This window comes from Gracilinanus agilis, chromosome 4, assembly GCF_016433145.1.
Source record: "Gracilinanus agilis isolate LMUSP501 chromosome 4, AgileGrace, whole genome shotgun sequence".
Lineage (NCBI taxonomy): Eukaryota > Metazoa > Chordata > Mammalia > Didelphimorphia > Didelphidae > Gracilinanus > Gracilinanus agilis.
Window position 1 is genome coordinate 501,705,690 of NC_058133.1, and position 22,470 is coordinate 501,728,159.

Consider the following 22,470-nt stretch of genomic DNA (forward strand, 5'->3'; position numbering starts at 1 on the left):
ATTTTGTTAATGTGTGTGTGTATATACACACACACATTAACAAAATCTGTCTTATGGTTTTGATCTGAATCCTAAGCATTTAAGATAAGAGGCAGCAGGAAAGTTCTTTTGGTGCCCTTAATTTAACTTCTCCTGAGTCTGAGTAGGTGTAAACTACATTGAGGTCCTTCTCCCACCACCATCTTCCAGTCAAATAAATCGTTGCCAGTCAAGATTGAAAGGGGTGAACCATTTTCCTCACTCCTTTTATCTTTTTAATTTTTAATTTTTAATCCTTTTATCCTTTTAATTAGACTAAATTGTCAATGGTATGCGTGTTTTTATTTAGATTTAATATTTGAAAATTTTTGTGCTCCTGGAAGAGTATCTTTTAAAATTGTCTTGGAATCTAGCTTTTGCTTAAGAGAATAATAAAATGTTTTGTTACTTCTTCTTTAACTTAGTTTTCTTTTTCTTTTCAGGTGACAGGGCACGCAGGTCTCCTAGAAAACTTCCTACCTCCCTAAAGAAAGGGGAGAAGAGATGGGCTCCTCCAAAATTTCTGCCTCACAAATATGATGTCAAACTGCAGAATGAAGAGAAGGTATGTGGGCATTTCCTTTTCCTTCCCAGAAATACCAGGGAAAATAACAAGGTGGAGAAGTCACCAGGTTATTTAGCTGGTATGTCATAAGTTTTAAGAAAAGCTGGGAACCCGAGTAAACACAATTTTCAGTAAAAATAGTTGCCACTGCAGGATCAGAGACCTCCCTTTCCTTCCAATCCCCCTAGACCTGTCAGGAAGGAAGATTCCTTCAACTCTTAACCATTAGTGGTGGTGCTCATTGCTTGAGGCGGCGCTGGGGTTGTTAGCAACTGAATTTGGAGCTTTATGGGGGTAAGTGAGCAGCTGTATTACTGTGTATGTGTATATATGTAGGTTTTATCTCAGGCATGTAAAATCCTCTTCAGGATGAAATCAGTATAAGTTTGATTTCCATCACCTTTTTTTGTAAGGGACTTAGAAATTGTTCTATTTGCTTCCCTTTCCATTGTTCTCCCTGCTACTTCTCATCAGGTACTGTCTCTTTTCCTAGCCCACACTGTGGAATGGAACTCACTTTCTCTTTTCTTCTGACTGATCTTAAAGCAGTGAAACGTTCTTTCCATATTTTGAGATTATTTTTAATCAATAAATATTCCAATTTTGTATAGGGCATTGTGAATACAAAAAGAAAACATCCTTGCCTTCAAGAGAGCTTTCCTTTTTGACAAAGAACTTTTATAAAGAAAAAAAGAGTTGAGTAAAATTTAAACACATTGAAAAAGTTTATTTCATTGTACTTAGGGAAGTAGCAAAAAACTCATGGAAACATTTTATAGCTTCAGTAATGTGGAAGAATACAAAATAAATACGTAAAAATATATAGCATTTTTATATTGTAATACAAAGTCTAGGAAGGAATAATAAATGGAAAAGTCCTATTCATAATAATAATCAAACTTATACATCTACTGAAGAATATTCATTAGTTCTGTGGTTACAAAATACTTTTTGAAAAAATTAAAGAATTTAAATAGTTAAAAGAATAGTATTCATGCTGGATCATGACAGTACTCCCAAAATTAATATACAAATGACATATCAATCAGAATACCAAGAAAGGTGCTTTACAGAGCTAAGTAAAGGAGTACAACTTTACTTAGGGAAACAAAAATAACTAAAATACTAGTAAATACAATCATCCAAAAAGTAAGAGTCAAAGGAGAATTCTCCTAGAACATAAATTACTTTATAAGGCCAACATCTAAACCATTTGGTTAATGGTTTAGAAAATAAAAAGTAGATCATTGCAACAGATTAGAAAAGGAAGAATCAGATTTGACATCATAACTTACGAAAGAACTCTTTATTTGACAAAATTGGCTAGGAAAGCTGAAAAGCAGGCTGAAGAAAATTAGGGTTAGACTAGCAATTTTCATCACATGCAACCAGCATATCAAAGATCACACCATCAAAAAAATTTAGAAGAGAATGATATTAGGTACTTTTCATAGTTCACGGAATGATTTCATAGTCAAAAAAGGGATAAAAATTATGATAGATAACCTGGATAATTTCAGCGGCAAGAAATTTTAAGACCTGCTTGAATAAACTTACTGCAGCCTAGCATAAGAAAGGAATTGGTTAACTGGGGAAAGAAAGATCTTTATATGGAATACATCTGAAAATATATTAACTCATAGCAAATATAGAAAATAAAAGCTCACTAGATTAAGTAGTAAACAATATGAACAGTTTTCAGAAGATCGCTTAAACTACTAATAAACTGAAAGAATACACACACACACAAAAATCATACTAGCAATAAGAGAAATGCAAATCAAACCTATTCTGAGCTCTCACTTACCAAATTGGCAAAGATGAGAAAAGTCAATATTGTGAAAAGACAATGCAGAGTTGGTTCATTTGTGAACTCATCCTACCATTATGTAGAAAAGTTTGGAAATACACAAAGAAATTCTGGGACAAGGCATATACTTCAAGGAGTTGAATAACAAGAGCTGCAAATATACTAATTAATGAATGACTATTAAGGACCTTCTATGTTTTGAATACTGGAAATCGAAGTAGTATTAATGCTGGATAATCATAAATGGTGATCAGTTCATGATGGAATATTATGCTTTAAGAAATGTTGACTATAATGAATCCAAACAAGCAGGGGAAAATTTTATTGTCATCAAATGAAGTAAGCAGAACCAGAGAAAAACTCTAATGTTATCTTACATACTATTGTTACATATTCATATATACAGCATCAGCATATTAATAATATTTATAATAATGTAAATACAAAATAATTTGAACATTGCTATAATATAACCATATGCACTATAATAAAAGCATTCTATATTATTACTTGTAGTATATTAATATACAATATTGCTTAGTATATAATGTAGCTATTAAATACAAATAAAAATAAGTTAAATATTATTTTAACTGATGCATGCCATATGTTATAATAGTATAGTGTGGTATTATTTTTGTATTTATATACAATATAATGAATATAAACATGTTATATTAAGTATAATACAGTAATAAATATCTACACAGTACATTATTAGATATTTCCATGATATAGTCATTGTGCTTATATTTATATTTTATGTAATATGTATTTATAACGTAATATATTATTATATGTAACATGTAAAATAATAGACTAGAATATGGCAAATGTTAATAATAACTGTTTAGATTATTTATTGTATTAATAGGACTTTTTTTTTCCATTGTAACTGATGGAAAAATAGTTACTTCTGAACTTCAACACTAAAAAGTCATTTTTGGCAATCCTGAGGAAATAATCCTAAATTAAAATGAAGCAAATTATCAACTCAAGGTATCAACTCCATTGAGAGATTTGTAAGACAGATGAGCTCAAGTTCCGAAATTGTGAATACAGTCTCTCTGCTAACATGATAAATGTTAGAGCTGAAAAGAACCATAAAAGGTCATTTGGTCTAGACCTGCCATTATGTTGGTAATATTTTACTACAGTCCTACCACAGGAAGCTTACCTTTGGGCCATGTGGAGTCACAGCAACCTTTGCCTTAAAATATATATTTTTTTAAACCTTTACCCTTCTATCTTAGAATCAATACTGTGTATTGGTTCTAAGGCAGAAGAACAGTTAAGGACTAGGCAGTGGGGGTTAAGTGACTTGCCTAGGGTCACATAGTTAGGAAGTGTTAGAGGTCAGATTTGAACTTAGGACCTTCTGTCTCTAGACCCATCCACTGAGCCATTTAGCTGGACTTCCTTAAAATACTTTTGAGAAGAGGAAATGTACCTTATTTAGCTTAGTCTTCTGTCAAATTTTAGATTTCTATTGTGAATCATTCTATTTCAATTTTTTTTCTTCAGAACTGCCAAGGATAAAATTGAACTGATATTTGAGCTTTAGAAAATTTCTACAGTTAAGTATATAGTGGAGAGGCATTTTCTTAAATGAAAGAATTCTTTTTAAGGTGACATTTTATATTTAAAATTAACAATTTGTCCTTTATGGCAGTTGGATAGCTTTGTTCTACAGGATGGTATTAGGGTCAGTCTGGATAATAACAAACATTAGGGAAATGGGGACATAGTTGTTGTCTTCACATTGTTGAAGGACTAAACTTATTTTTATATAGGTCTAGGGAGTAAATAACTAGTATCATAAGTAAGAAGTTGAAGAGAAATAGACCTAGAACACAGTATAAGGAATTATTGCCTAATATTTTGAACTGTTTGAAATTGGAATGGATATCTCCTTAGCTAGTGAGTTTTCTGTTCATACAGATATTCGATGACCACTTGTCAGGATTGTGGATTGTATCTGAGTCCCTTTATAAGGCTGAGAATCATTAAGAAGTCCTTGAGAACAACCCGTATCTTAGAATCCTGAAATATGTACCCTTTCTCTCTCTTTTTAAAAGTTATATTGCTATTACTCTCTAAAATCGTTTGTTCCCCAGTGACCAATTTTGTTTGACCTCCTAGATCATTAGCAATGTCCCTGCTGACAGCTTAATTCGCACGGAGCGGCCACCCAACAAAGAGATTCTACGCTACTTTATCCGCCATAATGCTCTTCGTGCTGGCACCGGCGAAAACGCGCCCTGGGTAGTAGAAGATGAACTGGTGAGGAAGCATGCCCTGCCGAGCAAGTTCAATGACTTTTTACTTGATCCATACAAGGTAAGGACACAGTATTAGGTCATACTCTTTGGGAGTGGCCAACAGGAGCAGTGCTACTGTTGGGATAAGTAAGGGGGATGTTCAGGCATCAAAACTTTTGCAACTACTTACAGCCCATTTGGAAAATAGGTCTCCTTGAGAACTTGTATTTATTGTTCTAAGACTAAAACACTTGTTCTTATGATCCCTATTTTGTACAAGTACCAACATGTGTGAATATCTGATGGAACAAAAGAAAGTTTAAAGCATATATTCTATTTCTATTGAATTGGTTCAATAACATGCTTTAACATTTTTGTAATAAGTTGTTCAGTCTACTCTAGAGTCATCACTGGCTTTTTTAAAGCTTTCATAGATGTAAAAAACTGAATTTATGTGTTGTAGTGATTTATAAATGAGTTGATAAAACATTTGTTTGTTCATCCCTGTTAACAAATGTTTATCAAGTGGTGGTTCCTGTCTTTAAGGTATTGAGCCTCATGTTTTCAAAATGCTGATTCTGTAAATCAAATAAAATTACTTATTGACAGTTGCACAAATAACATTTCCCAAGAAGGCAGAACATTATATGCTCATGTTTTCTAGAACTGAGTTTCTTTCACCAGGCAATTCATTTAGTTCTTAACACATTTTGTGGAGTAAATTGTAGTCATATATGGCAACTGGGAAAATAGGTACAAAAAAACCTATTAACAAATAAGATGAGTACTGGATCTTTTGATGACCAGACCAGAGTCTTTCCACTGTATCATGATGATTTTATCATTTGTGCCTCTTTAATTGTATCAGATGAGGATGACTTTAAAAAAAAAACCAAAAACTGTTCCCTCCCATTTTAATATTAGCATTTTTCTTTAAAAAAATTTTTTTAACTAAAAATCCATTTTATTTTCCTGGTTGAGAAAGAAAGTGCCTCTTACATATAATTAAAGAAAACAAATTCCTATACAAACCATATCCAGAATAAATAAATACCTCAGTATACATAACCTAAATCCATCACTTTTTTTGTCCAAAATTGAGTAATCTGTTTTTCCTTATGAGCCCCCTAGAAATCATAATTGGTCATAACTTTGATCAGGTGTTGTATAGATTGTCCTTTTTTCCCTTCACATTTTAAAGTCAGTTTGTACAAGCTTTCTCTGGGTTTCTCTGAGGTTATCACTGCCATCATCTTTTTTGTTTTGTTTTGTTTTGTTTTAAACCCTTAACTTCTGTGTATTTGCTCCTTGGTGGAAGAGTGGTAAGGGTGGGCAATGGGGGTCAAATGACCTGCCCAGGGTCACACAGCTGGGAAGTGTCTGAGGCCAGATTTGAACCTAGGACCCTCCCGTCTCTAGGCTGACTCTCAATCCACTGAGCTACCCAGCTGCCCCTGTAAAGTCCTTATTTTCTGTCTTAGTATCCACTCTAAGACAGAAGAGTAGGAACACTAGGTAATAGGAGTTAGTGACTTGCTCAGGGTCACACAGCTGGGAAGTCTGAACCTACATCTGGACCCAAGCCCTCCCATCTCCACAGCTGGTTCTTTCCACTGAGCCATCTAGCTACTCTTTCCTTCATCATTTTCATTATTTCTTAAAATACAGTAGTATTCCTTCACAATCATATACCAGAACTTGTTCAGCCATTCTCCAATGAATGGCAGTCTCTCAGTTTCTAAACTTATTTGTATGTCTTGGGAGTTTGTTTTGCTTAGAATTGATCCTCCCTCACCCCACTGTTCCTCTCCTTCCTCCCTCAGCTCTTGTTCCCCTTTCTATTTCTTTGTTGAATAAAATGTGGGGTGAGTACACCTATATACACACACATGAATGTGTCCTTTCCCTCTTTTGACCAGCTACTTCAGATGAGAAATTTCAGACTTCTCTCACAAATCTCTTCCTCCACACTCTGATTATGTCAGATACCTTTCCCAAACTTTGCTCCTCTGGTATAGTATTCCTCTTACTTTCTAATCCTTCCAGCTAAAGCTCATCAAGATATAGCAAACAATTTCCAAGTAACTGTTTTTGATACCTGATGCTGATGGGCTTATAGGGGACACACATTTCATTACAATCCTTGATTAAGTCTCCTATGATGATGTTTACCGTTTTATGTTTTTCTTGATTCCTGGGTTTGCACTTCAGAGTTTCCAGGTAACTCTGGTCTTTTCTCAGGAATGCTTGCAAGTCCTTTATGTCATTATAAATCCATTGTTTTCCCTTGTAGGATTATATTGAGATTTGCTAATTGTTTTGCCTTCTGGAATATCAAAAATCTAGTTCTGTGCTTCTTTGAGTTGTGGCTGCTAAATCTGCAGTGATCATTCTCTTTTTACTGGCACCTTAGGACTTGAATTCCTTGTTTTCTGTTGGCTGGCAGTATTTTATCTTTTTTTTGTTTGTTTTGTTTTGTTTTGTTTTATTTATATATTTTTTTTAAATTTAAACATTTATTAATAATCATTTTTAACATGGTTACATGATTCATGCTCCTACTTTCCCCTTCATCCCCCGCACTCTCCCCACCTATGGCCGACGCACATTTCCACTGGTTTTGTCATGTGTCCTTGATCATGACCTATTTGTTGGTGGTTGCATTGGTGTGGTAGTTTCGAGTCCACATCCCCAATCATGTCCACCCCGACCCATGCGTTCAAGCAGTTGCTTTTCTTATATGTTTCCTCTCCTGCAGTCCTTCCTCTGAATGTAGGTAGCATCTTTACCATAAATCCCTCAGAGCTGTCCTGGGTCATTGCATTGTTGCTGGTACAGAAGCCCATTACATTCGATTTTACCACAGTATATCAGTCTCTGTGTACAATGTCCAGTATTTTATCTTTTAACCTGGAAATTCTAGGTTTTGGCTTGCCCATGCATGTTCCTGGGAATTTTCCTTTTTTTTTTTGTGGTTTCTTCCAGGAAGTGATTTGTTCTACATGCACTTTTTGCTCTGAATTTAAGAGATCTAGTCAGCTTTCTAAGATTTCTTGGTAGACTCCTTTTTGGTCTATAACAATTAGGGTTTCCAATGATTTTTTAAAAATTTACGTCCTTGATCTGTTTTCAGACTTTTTTTTTTTGGCTGAGATACTTTTCAGCGTTTTTTTTTTTTTTTAGTCTTTTGACTTAATATTTTTTGTCTTTTGAAGTTATTAGCTTCCATTTAGTTAATTCTAATTTTCAGTTTATTGCATGAGCAATATTTTGTACCTCCTATACTGAGCTGTTAATTCTAATTCCAGTTCTTTCTTCCATAGCTCTTGTTTCTTGTTCATTTTTTTCCTCTAACTTTCCTTTAATTTATAAAAAGCATTTTTAAACTCATCTCTCCTGGGAATTCTAGTTCAACTTGTTTCCAAGTTAAGCTTTTCTTTGAAGCTATACTTCTAGACTAGAGATTGAATTTCAAAGCCCAAAGCCACACTTTTATAAAATGCTATCTCCTCACCACCTCAGTTCTTGAATCCTGAACTAGCCTTTGGCAAGGAGATTGTGGCTCTCTATGACCCTTACTTCATTGATGAGGCCTCTAGAATCACCTTGTCCACTAATGGCACTGTTATTTAAAAGCATTTTGAGGTGGCAATTAGTGTAGGAGACTGTTGTTACAGGTTTGAATAGCATTGATAATTAGCACTTTACTTGAATAAAGCTCAAAGTCACTAATTGTTAAGTGTTTGCCATCATACCCCAAAAGCATCATTTATATATTTGCCAAAATCCTCCTAATGTATTTACATGAAGGGAGCTCCATTACTCCCCACCCCATGATGTTGATAGGTGGTTCTTGTTTGCTTTTAGGATGAACTCTAAAACATGGCTACCTTTTCTTATTTTTGTTTTTAAACCCTTACTTTCCAACTTAGAATTGATCTTAAATATGGTTCAAGGCAGAAGAGCTGTAAGGGCTAAGTAAGCAATTGTGGTTGAGTGACTTGCCCAGGGTCACATACCTAGGAAATATCTAAGGCCAAATTTGAAATCTTGTCTTCCAACTTGGCTTTTTAACCACTGAGTCACCTACCTTTCCCTCTTCTACCGTTTTTGACCTTTCCTGCTTTCTGTAAATTCTGCTCTAGTTGGTTTCTTCTTATATATCCTGTTCTCTTCCTACTCCAACTTTTCTAGAACACATTTCTTTCCTCATATTTATCTTTGGAAATCCTTTTCTTCAGGCCCTGGCTTTTTGGCTTTTCAGATCATTCTCTCCATGGATCTTTACATGTCCTAGAGAGTTTAGGTGGGATCTCCTCTTGGGCCCATCACTTTGTACCTTATATTGGCCATATGCCTTCTCTCTGGTTTTGCTGGGGTGTCTTGATTTTTTCCCTTAGTTTCGTCCTCTTTCTTTGACTTCAGGAGAAGCTGTAGGAGAGATGGCACTGGCAAGAAATGTAGTGGCCAATGTCATTTTCGTCTGTCTGCTATTGGGGCTAGATTGTAAAATGATGGCTCTTTTTCAGAATTCTGATCTGTTAGTGACTGAATTTTCATGTTTAGGTCATTGACTTTGGTTGCTCAAGAACCAGACCTTAATTATCTTCATACCTTGCCTGGTGTTTTGCTGATGGAATTGGAAGCATGGCCCCCTCTAGTTTGTTCCTTCTGGTTAAATGCTGGAGAAATTTGAAGCCTTAATCTTTAGGGCAGGATCCAGAGTTTATTGTCATAAAAAAAAAATCTATCTTTTCTTATAGGTGAGTCTTTGCATGGTATAGTTAGTGGGGATATAACCCCACTGTTCAGTTATTTCTGTGTCATGTAATAGCTCCTATTATATAATTTATACTGGCTTAGCCTGACCATTTAACAAATAAAAGATGTTTTTTATCTGTCCTGCTAATAACCTTGCTAGATTTGGGGGACCTACATGGCAAGAAAATAATAAAATCTTACCTTGTTCTGGATTTTTTTTTTTATTAAGACATTTTGACTCTTGAATTTTTGTGTTAGACATAAGGCCAAGAGGTACTTATTAATTATAATGGTTCCAATTTTTCCTCTAGTGAGCTTATTTCAGATACCCTTTTATTCCAAAACATTTTCTTTCCTCTTAGTTAATTCATTTTTGGGACATTCCTATGAGTCAAAAAGGCTTCTTATAGCACCTTAGGGACCATGTAACATGCCTGCCATAGGAGCAAGATCAGCAGGAGGAAAGCTTAGAATTGTTTACGAGACCTTTTACCTACTTTGTCATTTGACCTGGAAGACAACCCTGTAAGGAGAAGGTATTATTATCTCCCTTTTACAAATTAGGAAAAGGAGAAATAAGCTCTCAAAAGACTTATTGGCCAAAGTAGCATTTGAACTCAAAATGCCAGGCATGGCTAGTTAATGCTTTTGAGTTTGATTTGACAAAATATGACAAAATTATTTGTCATTAACCAGTAAATTAAATGTCAGTATATGAACCTAGTACTACCAGTTGTAGTAGTCTGTTCTTAGTGTTACCTGAGTTGCTGAAACATGTATCTAGATAATTGCCCAGCAGGGAAGACTTTTGTTTAAATGAGGGTTATTAACTAATCAAATACCTGCCATACATATATCAGGCATTGGGCTATACAGAAGAGTGAAACAGCTTCTTTTCTCAGGGACTTTTTATTCTAATGTGATAAGTAATTCAGAAAGAGACTGTACAAAATAGTTAACTACAAGGTATGTTATGTTGAAGAAAGTGCTGTTATTTAAGATCAGGGGAGACTTCATGAAAGAAGAGAATATCTGTGAAGCAAAGGGAGGGGTGTTGTACAGATTAGGAACCACCAAAACCAAACCAGAAAGATAAAGAATATTTTATGTGTGGGACAGAGAGAAAAACCAGGTAATCTGGGTTATTGTGCACTGAATTTGGGAAGATAATTGGCATCAGGTTGTGAAAGGTTTAAAAAGTAAATAGGGAAGCTTATGTTTGCTAGATGTGGTAGAGAAGCCACTGGAGTTTCAGGAGGGGTGTGACATGGTTTCATCTGAGAGATTTGTAGCAGGGGAGATCAGTTAGTCAATGGCTACAGTAATCTGGGCAAGATGTCAGGAGGGCCTGAAATAAGATTCTTTGTCTTGATTATGTGTAATAAGTTGGATGTAAAAAATATTACTGATGTTAGAAATGGCAAGATTCAGTAAATGATCATCTCTATGCCAGGTATGAGTGAAGAGTCAAAGATCATACCCAAGTTATAAACTTGGAAGATTGGAAGAATTGGGGCACTTACTATAGAAAAGTTTAGAAGAGCAATAGTTTTAGGGGAGAAATAGAATAAGAACTAGTTTCAACAGGGTTAGTTTGAAAATGTCTCCAGCACATCCAACTGATGATGTCTATTAGGCAGTACAGAAAATGAGAACTAAACCTGTGAAACATAAATAGATGTCATCAAGAGCCCAGACAGATGCGGTGAACACCACCAAGGGGTCCTGAAATGATGAGCTGCCAATGAAATCTGAGAGAGTGGTCAGAAAAGTAAGAAGAGAACCAGGCAAGAGTGATGTCATGAAAACCCAGAGAGGAGACACAGTTATCTAGGAGGAGAAGATTAGGCAAGAAGGATGAAGACTGAGAAAAGACTAGCCAATAACCACTTAATACTGTGTTTGCGTAGTGTAGTAAGCAGTGGGGGAGATACAAAGTAAGGTCTCTGCCTGAAAGGAGCCTGTATTCTTTTGGAGAGGCATGTAAATAACTAATTTCATATACGACTTATCCACACACTAGGTGGAAGGGGCTCTACCAGTTAGGGGCACCAGGAAAGACCTCCTGTAGAAGTGGGATTAGAATTGAGTTTTGAAGGAAGCCAGAGGGGATGAGTATTCTGGGCATGGGGGGATATTCAGTGGCACAGAGTGGGAGATGGAACTGTGCTGTACATAGAAAGAACTGAAGCAAGTCAGTGTTGCTGGATCATAGACTTCAAGAAGGGATATAAAGTGGAGGAGCACAGGCTAGACAGCTTTAAATGTGGTACAGACAGATTTCTCTTTGATCTTGGACATGTATTAGTTAGCAACTGAAGTGAGAGTGGTAGCAAGGTGGCAAGGCCCTTCCTAGCCTTAACAGCTGAGAAGAAGATAACTCAGAGAGGGAGAGACTTGAAGCAGGGAAGTGATTGCAGTATTCCAGGTGGGAATTGGTGAGGGCCTGAACTCAAATGGTGACATGAGTATAGAAGGGCATTATCCAAGAGATTGGCCATTGAGAGAGGGGTTGGTCACTTTAGAGAGCACAATTTCAGTTGAGTGAGGCCAGAATCTAGATTTTAAGGGGCTTAGAAGTAGAGATAAGAAGAAGTGTTATGAGATGGCTATTTCTAGGTGTATGGCTGAGAAAAGGAGGAAAGATTTAGGATAGTGACTTGAGAGAGTGGGCCTTTTGATTTATTTTTTTAAACTTTACCTCCTGTCTTAGAATCAATTCTAAGTATTAGTCCCAAGGCAGAAGAGTGGTAAGGGCTAGGCAGTTGGAACTGAGAGACTAGTTCAGGGTCACACAGCTAGACAGCGTCTTGAGGCCCAATTTGAACCCAGGTCTTACCATCCCCAGGTCTGGCTCTATCCACTGAACTACCCAGCTGCCCCACTTTTTTATTTTTAAGAAAGATGGAGAATTAGACATGTTTGAAGGCAATAGTAAAGACTCCACTAGGAAAGGATTTAACATGCGACAGGATAATTGAGTTTTAAGGCTGCTAAAAGATGAGAAGAAAAGGAGAAGAGAGTAGATGATGCTTTCTGGTTTTTTGAGATGAAGCAAAAAGGAGGAGAGACTTCAGGCCTTTGACCTTAATTAATTTTCTCATTGAAGAGAAATTGTTGGCTGAGAGGGTAGAGTAGTGGAAGAGATGTGGGAGGCTTGAGGATTGGTTAGACTAGCTTTTCTGGGGAATGAGATATAGGCAGTCAGCTAGGGATTCCCTTCCCCCACCTCTCCCAATGAGTTGATTATGCTAAGTGGGGGGTGGTTTTATACTTTTTCAGATACCCCTGAGTCCAGCCATGCCGGCTCCCATTCGGCTGTGACTGCCCAGCATGCCCCATGCTGAGATGATCCAGCTACTGAAGGACTCTGCTCACCCAGGGAGCCGGCCTTTTGGGAGGGGGTTGGGTGAGTCCATTTCTTTGCTTTTTAAAAATATATGGTGTGGCTTTAAAAAAAATCACACCCTATAAATAAAAGGGGTTACTGGACAATCTTGCTCACCCCCAAAGCTAAACTGTTCCAGCAGTTCCAGTATCCTTGGAGTAAGCTCTGAAGCATTTTAGACTTGTCTGGAATACAAAACTCAACTTTGGAGAACCAGATACCAAGTTTGAGAAATTTATCAGCTATATTAATTTCTGGGAGGAGCAGAGGCTTATTTTTTCCTTTAACTTAATATTTATTTTTAATTCTTTTTAAATTTTGAGTTCCAGATACTGTCCCCAACCCACTGAGAAGGCAAGCGATATCAATTATACATGTGAAATTATGCAGAACATTTCCAGATTAGCTATATCAGGAAAAAAACTGGAGAAAAATTATGCCTTAATTTGCACTCAGAATTAATCAGTTCTCTCTCTGGTGAGGGATAGCATTTTTTAATAGCATGATATTATTCCATCATAATCATATACCATAAATCTTTGACCATTCCTCAACCTGATGAGTTCAATTTCCAGTTCTTTGACACCACAAAAAATGTTGCTACAAATATTTTTTATATATAGGTTCTTTTCCTTTTTCTTTGATTTCCTTTGGGTATAGACCTAGTTGTGGTACTGTTGGATCAAAGGATAAGGCAGTTTTGTGGCCCTTTGGTCATAGTTCCAGATTGTTCTCCAGAATGATTGGACCAAGTTCACTATTTCTCTTCAGTAATTGTTATTTCTAATAGGTGTGAAATGATACCTCAGATTGTTTTAATTTACCTTTTTCTAATCAGTAGTGGCTTAGAGCATTTTTTCGTGTATGATTGAATATCACTTTGGATTCTTCTGAAAATTTCCTGTTCATATCCTTTGACCATTTATCAATTGGTGAATGGCTCTGATTTTTACGAATTTGACTCAGTTCCCTGTATATTTGAGAAATAAGGCTTTTATCAGAGAGACCTACTATAAAATTATTTAGTATTACTTAATTCTTTATGGTACCTTTTAGCAAAATGTGGTCTCTTTTAATTAATTCTATTTTTGCTTTAACTTTGAGTTCATGATTGCTACCTTGATCTTTTTTGTACATAATAGATATTGCTTCAGCCCTTTATTTTATCTATGTCTTTCTCTTTCACATGTCTCTCTTGTACACAACATTGTTGGATTCTGAATTCAGTCCAATTCATAGTTGTGATTCCTTTTATATTTCCCTCTAATCCTATCTCCCCCCCCAATCCTTTTCCTCCTCAAGTCTGACCATTGCTTCCCTTATCCTTTTATCATCCCTCACATATAGCTTATCCTCTTCCTACTTTCTTATTGTGAAGGATAGATTTCTATATCCAATTGAGGGTATATGTGTTTTGAGAAACTTTCTTTTAAATTTTATTTTAATTGTCATGCAAAACACTTCCATATTGGTCATTGTTGTAATAGCATGCTCATATAAAACCATAAATACACCAATGTGAAAGGTGACTCCAATAGTTCTTTCTCTGGAGGTGGATAGCATTCCTTCAAGATTGTTCCAGATCATTGCATTGCTAAGAGTAGCCAAGTTTTCCAAGATAATCCCTGCCCCCTTCTCCCTTTCCACTGCTCCTGAGGACATTTCTCACTTCACCTGCCCCTCTGCCCAGCAGCCCAATGGGAATGCTTCCTTCTTCCCCATCTGGGGTAAGGGGTGGGGGGACACTCACATGCGGTGTAAGCATTGCAGTTTGGACACACAGTTTCTAAAAGGTTCACCATCGTTGCTTTAGGGTGATCATAAAGCACTTTGACCAGTCTATATTATATTACCTATTTTGTGCTCCCTTATACTTGTTGGCATTGCACACTTTGCTTTAACTTAGCCTTTTACTGACTTTTTTAGACCTTTTACTTGTTGACTTGAGGACCTTCTAGGGAATCTTTTGAAACCAAAGACTTGAGAAAGTTCTCTACTAGCTAGCAGTGTGGTATGCAGTTCAAGGAGCAGTGAGCTAAGTGAAGAAAACAGTGCTTAGCAGTCTCCTATCTGGGACATTTAGAGAAAGCAGTACAATGAACTGCTGTAATACCTGGCAAACCTTCCATTAAATAGAAGTAAAAGCACACATCAGAAAACCAAACCATCATATTTGGATCAATTGTTCCTACTTTCTGAAAACACTCATTTTTGGCCATCATGAATTACCAAACTGATTTTAACCGCCAGTACTGGTTTTCTTGGGAGCATTCTTGGTGATAATTCAGCTCATGTATGTGCTCCTGACCCTCTAGCATGCCATGTAGCTCAAGAATCCAGAAATGAAGGTTAGTAGAAAATCTTGAAGTATAAACTCAAATTGGGAATTACATGTCCAGACTTGCTGAAAATTGTATTAGAAAAAGACTTGTGGTATAGATTTTGTTTCACTTAAAAGGACTCCCCTTGAATTGTTTTTAAATGCTATTACTATATTTTTGCTTATATTTCTACATCTATCCCAGAAAGCCTTCCTATATAGTCGTATTGGCAAACCTATGGCATGGGTTCTAGAGAGGACTACTCCCCTCCCCCTCTCCACCGTGCCTGAGAACATTTCTCCTATCACCAGCCCCTCTGCCCAGCAGCCCAATGGGAGCACTTCCTGCCTTCCCTCTCTGGGGTAAGGGGCCGGCTCACATGTGGTATGAGGGTTGCAGTATGGGCACTCAGTCTCTAAAAGGTTCACTATTACAGCTATATAGCAAAGAATATTTTTTCAAAAAGGAAAAAAATAAGTAAAACCAATCAACATAACAAAGTCTGAAACCGCACTTTTTAAAATCTGTGAATCTCCCATTCCTGCATAGGAGTGGACAAAAGTCTCTTCTTGTTACCCTTCTTTGGAAGAGGTTAGAAGAATTCAAGGAATACGCATTTATTATGTGCCTAATATGTGCCAGGCACTGTGCTAAGAGAATACTTAAGTTAGAAAATTAATTTCAAGGAAAAATCAAAGAAATAATTAAAAAGATCAGAATAAAGGGAAATAGCACTTCTAGTCCTCTAGGCTATATTATTGAGCAAGAATTATCGAAACTAGTTAATTAACAGATTAAAAATAATGAAAAATAAAAGAAATGAAGTGGAAAAGGGAAAGTCAGAAATGATGCAATTAAATAACTTGGTGTTAAGTCTAAAGATAGATAGGAAAGAACTCCCTATGTACTAAGAATTGCTGGAAAACTGAGAAAATGATAGGCAGAAATGAGACTTAGACCAATTTCTTATGCTAGGCATCGTTAACTTTTTTTCTCTTGGACCCTTTCTACAATTTAAAAGGTATAAAATAAAATAGATAGGATTATAAAAAAAATAGGGATGTAATTTTGTTGTTAACTATGCAAATTTATAGACCCTTCAAATCTCCATGAATTCCAGGTTAAGAACCTTATATTATACCATACTCTGTACTAAATGCAAAATGAATGTGTGATGTGATTGATTATTAATAAAAAGACCATACTGTTAAAACTATCGAACCCATAAAATGGCCTCAAGCCATGTTTTTCGCAACTCAGAGTTCAAGATGATTCCTTTGCCAAATAAGGAATAAAAAGGGGGCTTACAAAAGATGAAATAGTGAATTCTGATCAATGACATGCAATAACTTTTTATAGAAATAATACTATGGAGCTAGAGAAACAACTTTGTGTCCAAAATGTAAACAGCTAACAAATATATCAAATTAGAAGCCATTTCCCCTTAGGTAAGTTGTTGGAGTGTTTGATTATGAAACAGTTCTCTGTAAAGGTACATACTTTATTAATAACCAGATGAAAGAATGTTGCAAAACAGTGTCTGAGGTATATTCTAATATAAGAAGTAGGACACAGGCACTACAAATAAGATCTCATTTGATACAGCAACTCTGAGAGAGAGGTCCTATTTGTAGTAGAGATAATTGAGGCAAATTGAGGTTAAGTCATTTGACTTCAAGGTCATTTAGGCAGTAGTATGTATCTGAGGCCACATTGGGTTTCATAGTCCAGGCCCAATGCTCTGTCCATTGAACTTCTTAACAACCTCTAAGAAATCTCCTTGAAATCAAAGGAGATCAAGGACAAAATAAGTATGATTATATAGGAAATTGTCAACATAGGGAACGCATTACCCAAAGAGCCCGTAAGGATCAGAAATAAAAAATAGGCATGAGACTTAAGTTGTTGTAATTCCAAGTAGTATTTTTTAAATTAAAATTAAAATTCTCCCACTGGGGGAAAAAACCCACCCCTTCTCCTTATAAAGAAATTGATGGAATCAAGGAAGTGAATTCCTACCTTGACCTTGTGCAAAAAAGCTAAAAAATAAATGCCTCCATTGAATCCTTAGGAATCATGATTGGTTATTGAGTTGATCAGAGTTCTTAAAAATTCCCAAGTTGTTTATCTTTACATTGTTGTATGAATTGTTCTTGTTCTGTTCACTTCACATTGCCTCAGCAGTTTTCCCAGGTTTATGAAATCATCCCCTTAGTTGTTTTTTACAGCATCATAGTATTTCATTACATTCATATATCTTATTTGTTCAGTCATTCCCAAATGATGGCTATTACCTTAGTTTCCAGTTCTTTGCCACCATAAAAAAATGCTACTATAAATAGCTTGAATTGATTTCTCTGAATATTTGTCCATTTTAATATCTGTTAGCCATTTAACCAATTGGTGAATAGTGCTCCCCGGCTTCTCGTTTAATTATAGTCATACTGATTTTATTTGTACACAGCTTTTTCGGTTTTACATACTTAGAACTGTTTATTGAACTTCTTTCCCCAAAAGGATTATTGAAGTCAATTTAGTGATGTCCAATTAGATACTGGTATTATTCTATTGATCCTGATCTGTGGTTCTTCAGTTTTTGGTTGCATAAAGTGTTATCTTTGTCAGATAAGACTTAAAGCATACTTTTGGAAAATCATTTTTATTACATTTCTTCATTGTTCACATGTGTCAAATATAATTAATAATGTCACTTCAAGTCTCTAGAGAGTGACATAATTTACATTAAGAGAACAGAAATATGTCAGGAACATAAAGATTATAATTATAAACTAAGGTGCAAAATTAGCCTCCTGGCAGAACAAAGATAAGAATCCAGGGCTCTTACCTCATTGTGATGAAGTTCACTGCACTACTACAGTGGTATTGGGATCCTCTTCCATTTTAGGGTTTAGTTTTGACACCTCAGATGCTAGGGGTGTGTGTGTGGGAAGGGTGTAGAAACTTGGGTAAAACTACTGAGATCATTTTTAGACATTAGACAGGATCTCCAAAAATTACTATTGGGCATCTAGCTTTGCTCTCTGAAAAGATGAGCTTCATGGATCTGCTCTGACTAGATTTGTAATTGATATTACTGTTTGGAATATTAAAGCTAACTTGCAGAGGCTGAAGAAAATGAGCAAAGAAGAAATGGCACTATGGAATTTTAAGAGTATGAAGGCACAACTTAATAACTCTACCCCTGGCCTTGCCCCAACACAGCTCTGCCTGTCAAGTGATACTCAGTTTCATCCATTAGTATTGGTGGAAGAGAATAACTGGTGGCTTTAAACTTTTCAGAGCACTTCATAAACATTTTCTCATTTGATTCTCACAGCATCTCGGGGTGGAGGGAAAGTGAGGTACTGTTATTATCCCTATTTTAAAGATGAGGAAACTGAGATTAACAGGAGACTTAAGTGGTTTGCCCAAGGTCCACTGATTAGAAAGTTTGTCTGAAGTCTGACTTCAACTCTGATCTTCCTAAATCTAGGGTCAATGCTTTTTAGCTCTGTCTCTCTGCTTACTTCTGACTGCAGGGTGTTGTTCCCAACACATTTCCCCCTTTCAGGTGGATGATTCAGCTGCCCTCAGTCACCTTAAGAGTATTCTCTTGCTTGCCTATAGCATGAGTGGTAGAAAGGCCACAGAGAGTCTGACTGTTATTCCCAGGGGGGACATTCTATAGCTAATTGAATATGTTTCAAACCATCCTGGGCAGAAATGTTTGTACCAAAGTGCTGGAACATTGGTATTTGTGCTTTTAAGTGATATGGGATTCATTATCCCAAAGGGACATAATTGGACCATACCTTTATAGTTGTATCCTCAGCATTCATACCTTTATAGTTATATCCTCAGCATTACTTTTCTTTGAATTAATTTTATTTCTATTCTTCAATTCTAGTACATGACTCTCAATCCTTCTACAAAGAGGAAAAATATTGGGTCTCCTGATAGAAAACCATCCTCTAAGAAGCTGAAGACTGAAAGCTCAGTGAACCAGGTGCTGAATCCCACATTATGGTGCCATGTGCATCTAAAGAAATCCTTGAATGGCTCCCCCCTCAAAGTAAAGAACTCAAAGAATTCCAAGTCCCCTGAAGAACAACTGGAGGAGATGATGAAGATGATGTCTCCTGGCAAATTAAATACCACATTTCACATTCCCAAAAAGGGCCCCATCTCCAAAAAGTTAGGGAAGAATGGGGACAAACCTTTGAAAACAAAGGGCAGGAGCAAAGGCATTTTAAATGGACAGAAATCTCCAGGAAAATCCAAATCCCCCAAAAAGGGCTTGAAGACACCCAAAACCAAAATGAAGCAGATGACCCTGCTGGACATGGCCAAGGGTACCCAGAAAATGACTCGAACTCCTCGAAGTTCTGGGGGGACACCTAGGTCTTCCAGCAAGCCCCACAAACACCTTCCACCTGCTGCCCTCCACCTCATTGCCTACTATAAGGAGAACAAAGACCGAGAAGACAAGAAGAGTGCCCTGTCTTGTGTTATCTCCAAAACAGCCCGCTTGCTTTCCAACGAGGACCGAGCCCGCCTCCCTGAAGAGCTCCGTGTCTTGGTTCAGAAGCGCTACGAGCTTTTGGAGCACAAGAAGAAATGGGCCTCTATGTCTGAAGAACAGCGCAAAGAGTATTTGAAGAAGAAACGGGAGGAGTTGAAGGAAAGGCTGAAAGAGAAAGCCAAGGAGCGGAAAGAGAAAGAGATGCTGGAGAGGCTGGAGAAGCAGAGGCGCTATGAGGACCAAGAGCTGACTGGCAAGAGTCTGCCCTCTTTTCGGCTAGTGGACACCCCTGAGGGGCTACCCAACACCCTCTTTGGGGATGTGGCTATGGTGGTTGAGTTCTTGAGCTGTTATTCTGGGCTGCTTCTCCCCGATGCCCAGTACCCCATCACTGCCGTGTCCCTCATGGAGGCTCTGAGTGCCGACAAGGGAGGTTTCTTGTACCTGAACAGAGTACTGGTCATCCTCCTACAAACCCTGCTGCAGGATGAAATTGCTGAGGACTATGGTGAGCTGGGGATGAAACTCTCTGAGATCCCCCTAACACTGCACTCTGTCTCCGAGCTCGTTCGTCTCTGTTTGCGCAAAACTGATGTACCTGAGGAGAGTGAGGGCTCAGACACTGTTGATGAAAACAAAGAGACTGCCCCCTTTGAAGACAATGAGGTCCAGGACGAATTTCTAGAGAAACTTGAGACCTCCGAGTTCTTCGAGTTGACATCGGAAGAAAAGCTGCAGATCTTAGCTGCCCTCTGTCACCGCATCCTCATGACCTACTCTGTGCAGGACCACATGGAGGCCAAGCAGCAGATGTCAGCTGAGCTGTGGAAGGAGCGCTTGGCTGTCTTGAAGGAGGAGAATGACAAGAGACGTGCTGAGAAGCAGAAACGGAAAGAGATGGAAGCCAAAAATAAAGAGAATGGGAAGGAAGAGAACGGGCTGGCCAAACCTGACCGGAAAAAAGAAGTGGTCAAGGTAGAGCCCCCGGGAGACGTGGAAGCAGAAGACATGATCAGTGCCGTGAAGAGCCGGCGCCTGCTGGCCATCCAGGCCAAGAAGGAGCGAGAGATCCAGGAGCGCCAGCTGAGAGGTAAAGGGCCCCCACCCTCCCTGCGTCCATGCCTCTGAGCCCCATTGGGACAGCCTCGGATTCAAGCATTAAATCAACATCCTGGTATGAGCAAGACCTTGAATAGCATTGGAGAATTGATGGTTTTTAAATCCCCAGATCCCACTGTGATGAAGAAGACTCATAGACATTTTTTAAAACCCATAATCTTCTGTTTTAGAACCAGCACTCTGAAAATTGATACTAAATATCGATTCTGAGGCAACAGAGAGTAAGGGCTAGGCAGTTGGGGTCAGGTGACTTGCCCAGAGTCACACTGCTAGGAAGTGTCTTAAGGCCAAATTTGAAATTGGGTCCTCCCCTCTCTTAGGCTTGGTGGTCACTCCACTGTGTGACCTAAATGCCCCATTGAAGACATTTTCAAGGCCCTTAAGTGAAATAGTCTAATGCTACTGGTTTCCCTGGGGTACTTGAAATCAGAGAAAGATAGACAGTTCCTCCCATTTTGTATAGCTACGTAAGTCACAAAAGTGTAAGTATTTCTTTTAGGCTCTATCATTTTAGTGCTATATCTTTAAAATGAAATAACTGTCATTTTGTCATATTAAGTAAGAAGTTAAAGATGATCAGTGTAATACCTAGAAAGACTTTGCATTGTATGAGGAAACCCTCAAGATGCAAAAGACAATGTTTCTGAAATTATATATATATTTTTGGAAAAATCAATAGTCCTATTGCAGCAGACATCGAGAACACAGACCAGCAGTGCATGTGATTAAGCTTTTACTTCTCCAGTGTCTTAGCCTTTCATTTTCTATTTAAGCCATTGAAGTAGTTTTCCCCTCCAGCCTTTTGTTTGTTCTTGTAGTGAAGTCAGAATTCTCTTCTTGAGAAATCTTGGTGTTAGAAGAATAGCGGTATCTGCAAAGGAGGGAAATGAATTGTAAGCATTTTTGCTAACTGCTAATCTTGAGAAATTGCAATAACAAAATTGGGAAAAGCTAGTAAAAGAAATTCCTTTTATTGGTAAGATTACAAAGTATCATTTCTCAGTGGGAGGTAATGACAAAAAAATTGTTAGAGAAGTACCCCTGAGCACATGTATATAGCAAGTTTCTACCTTGCCTGACAAATTATAGTTCCCCTTTGGAGAGTGCATTCATTTTGTGGTCTTTGAAGTTTCTTCTGTCTCTAAGCAGGTATTCCATTTTTTTGTGTAAGGAAACCCAAGATACAGAATTGATGCCTATTATGAAAGTTAATACAGAAGCAGAATTAGAACCCAGGCTGTCTGGGCCAAAAAAGGATTGTGGCTAGGCTGGCTCTATTCTGCTGCCATTGCTACTACCTTCCAGGAAGAAGTTGGAGCTCCCCTTGAACTGGATCATTTCTTTAGTTTTCTACCCACCGTGGCCTTGTTCCAGTGGCTTCCAATTTATACTTTGATTCATTCTGGAAAACCTGCTTCAGGACAGGTCCCCATAGTACTCTAGGTTTATTTTATTTTTTGAACAGATGAGATTTGTCTTCAACTATTTTCAGATCATACTTTTGAGATCACCCAGTTTTTCCAATTTTTGCTAGTAAATGTGATTTTGGACCAGGGTAAAAAGTTTTGCTATTGCCAACATACCGCATTTTTTTTTTTTTTTTATGAATTTAATTTTTTTTTTTAACCCTTGTACTTCGGTGTATTGTCTCATAGGTGGAAGATTGGTAAGGGTGGGCAATGGGGGTCAAGTGACTTGCCCAGGG

The 22,470-nt window shown here is 37.4% G+C and overlaps 1 protein-coding gene across 2 annotated transcripts in view; it reads left to right on the top strand.

Annotated features, from left to right (window-relative positions):
* Positions 1-22,470, top strand: part of BAZ1B (bromodomain adjacent to zinc finger domain 1B) — a 71,107-nt gene that overhangs the window by 29,165 nt on the left and 19,472 nt on the right. For both annotated transcript variants that reach the window (XM_044673109.1, XM_044673108.1), the window contains 3 exons: positions 462-583; positions 4,536-4,733; positions 19,032-20,736. In XM_044673109.1, the coding sequence (XP_044529044.1) occupies positions 462-583; positions 4,536-4,733; positions 19,032-20,736 (2,025 nt within the window). The remainder of the gene's footprint in view (positions 1-461; positions 584-4,535; positions 4,734-19,031; positions 20,737-22,470) is intronic.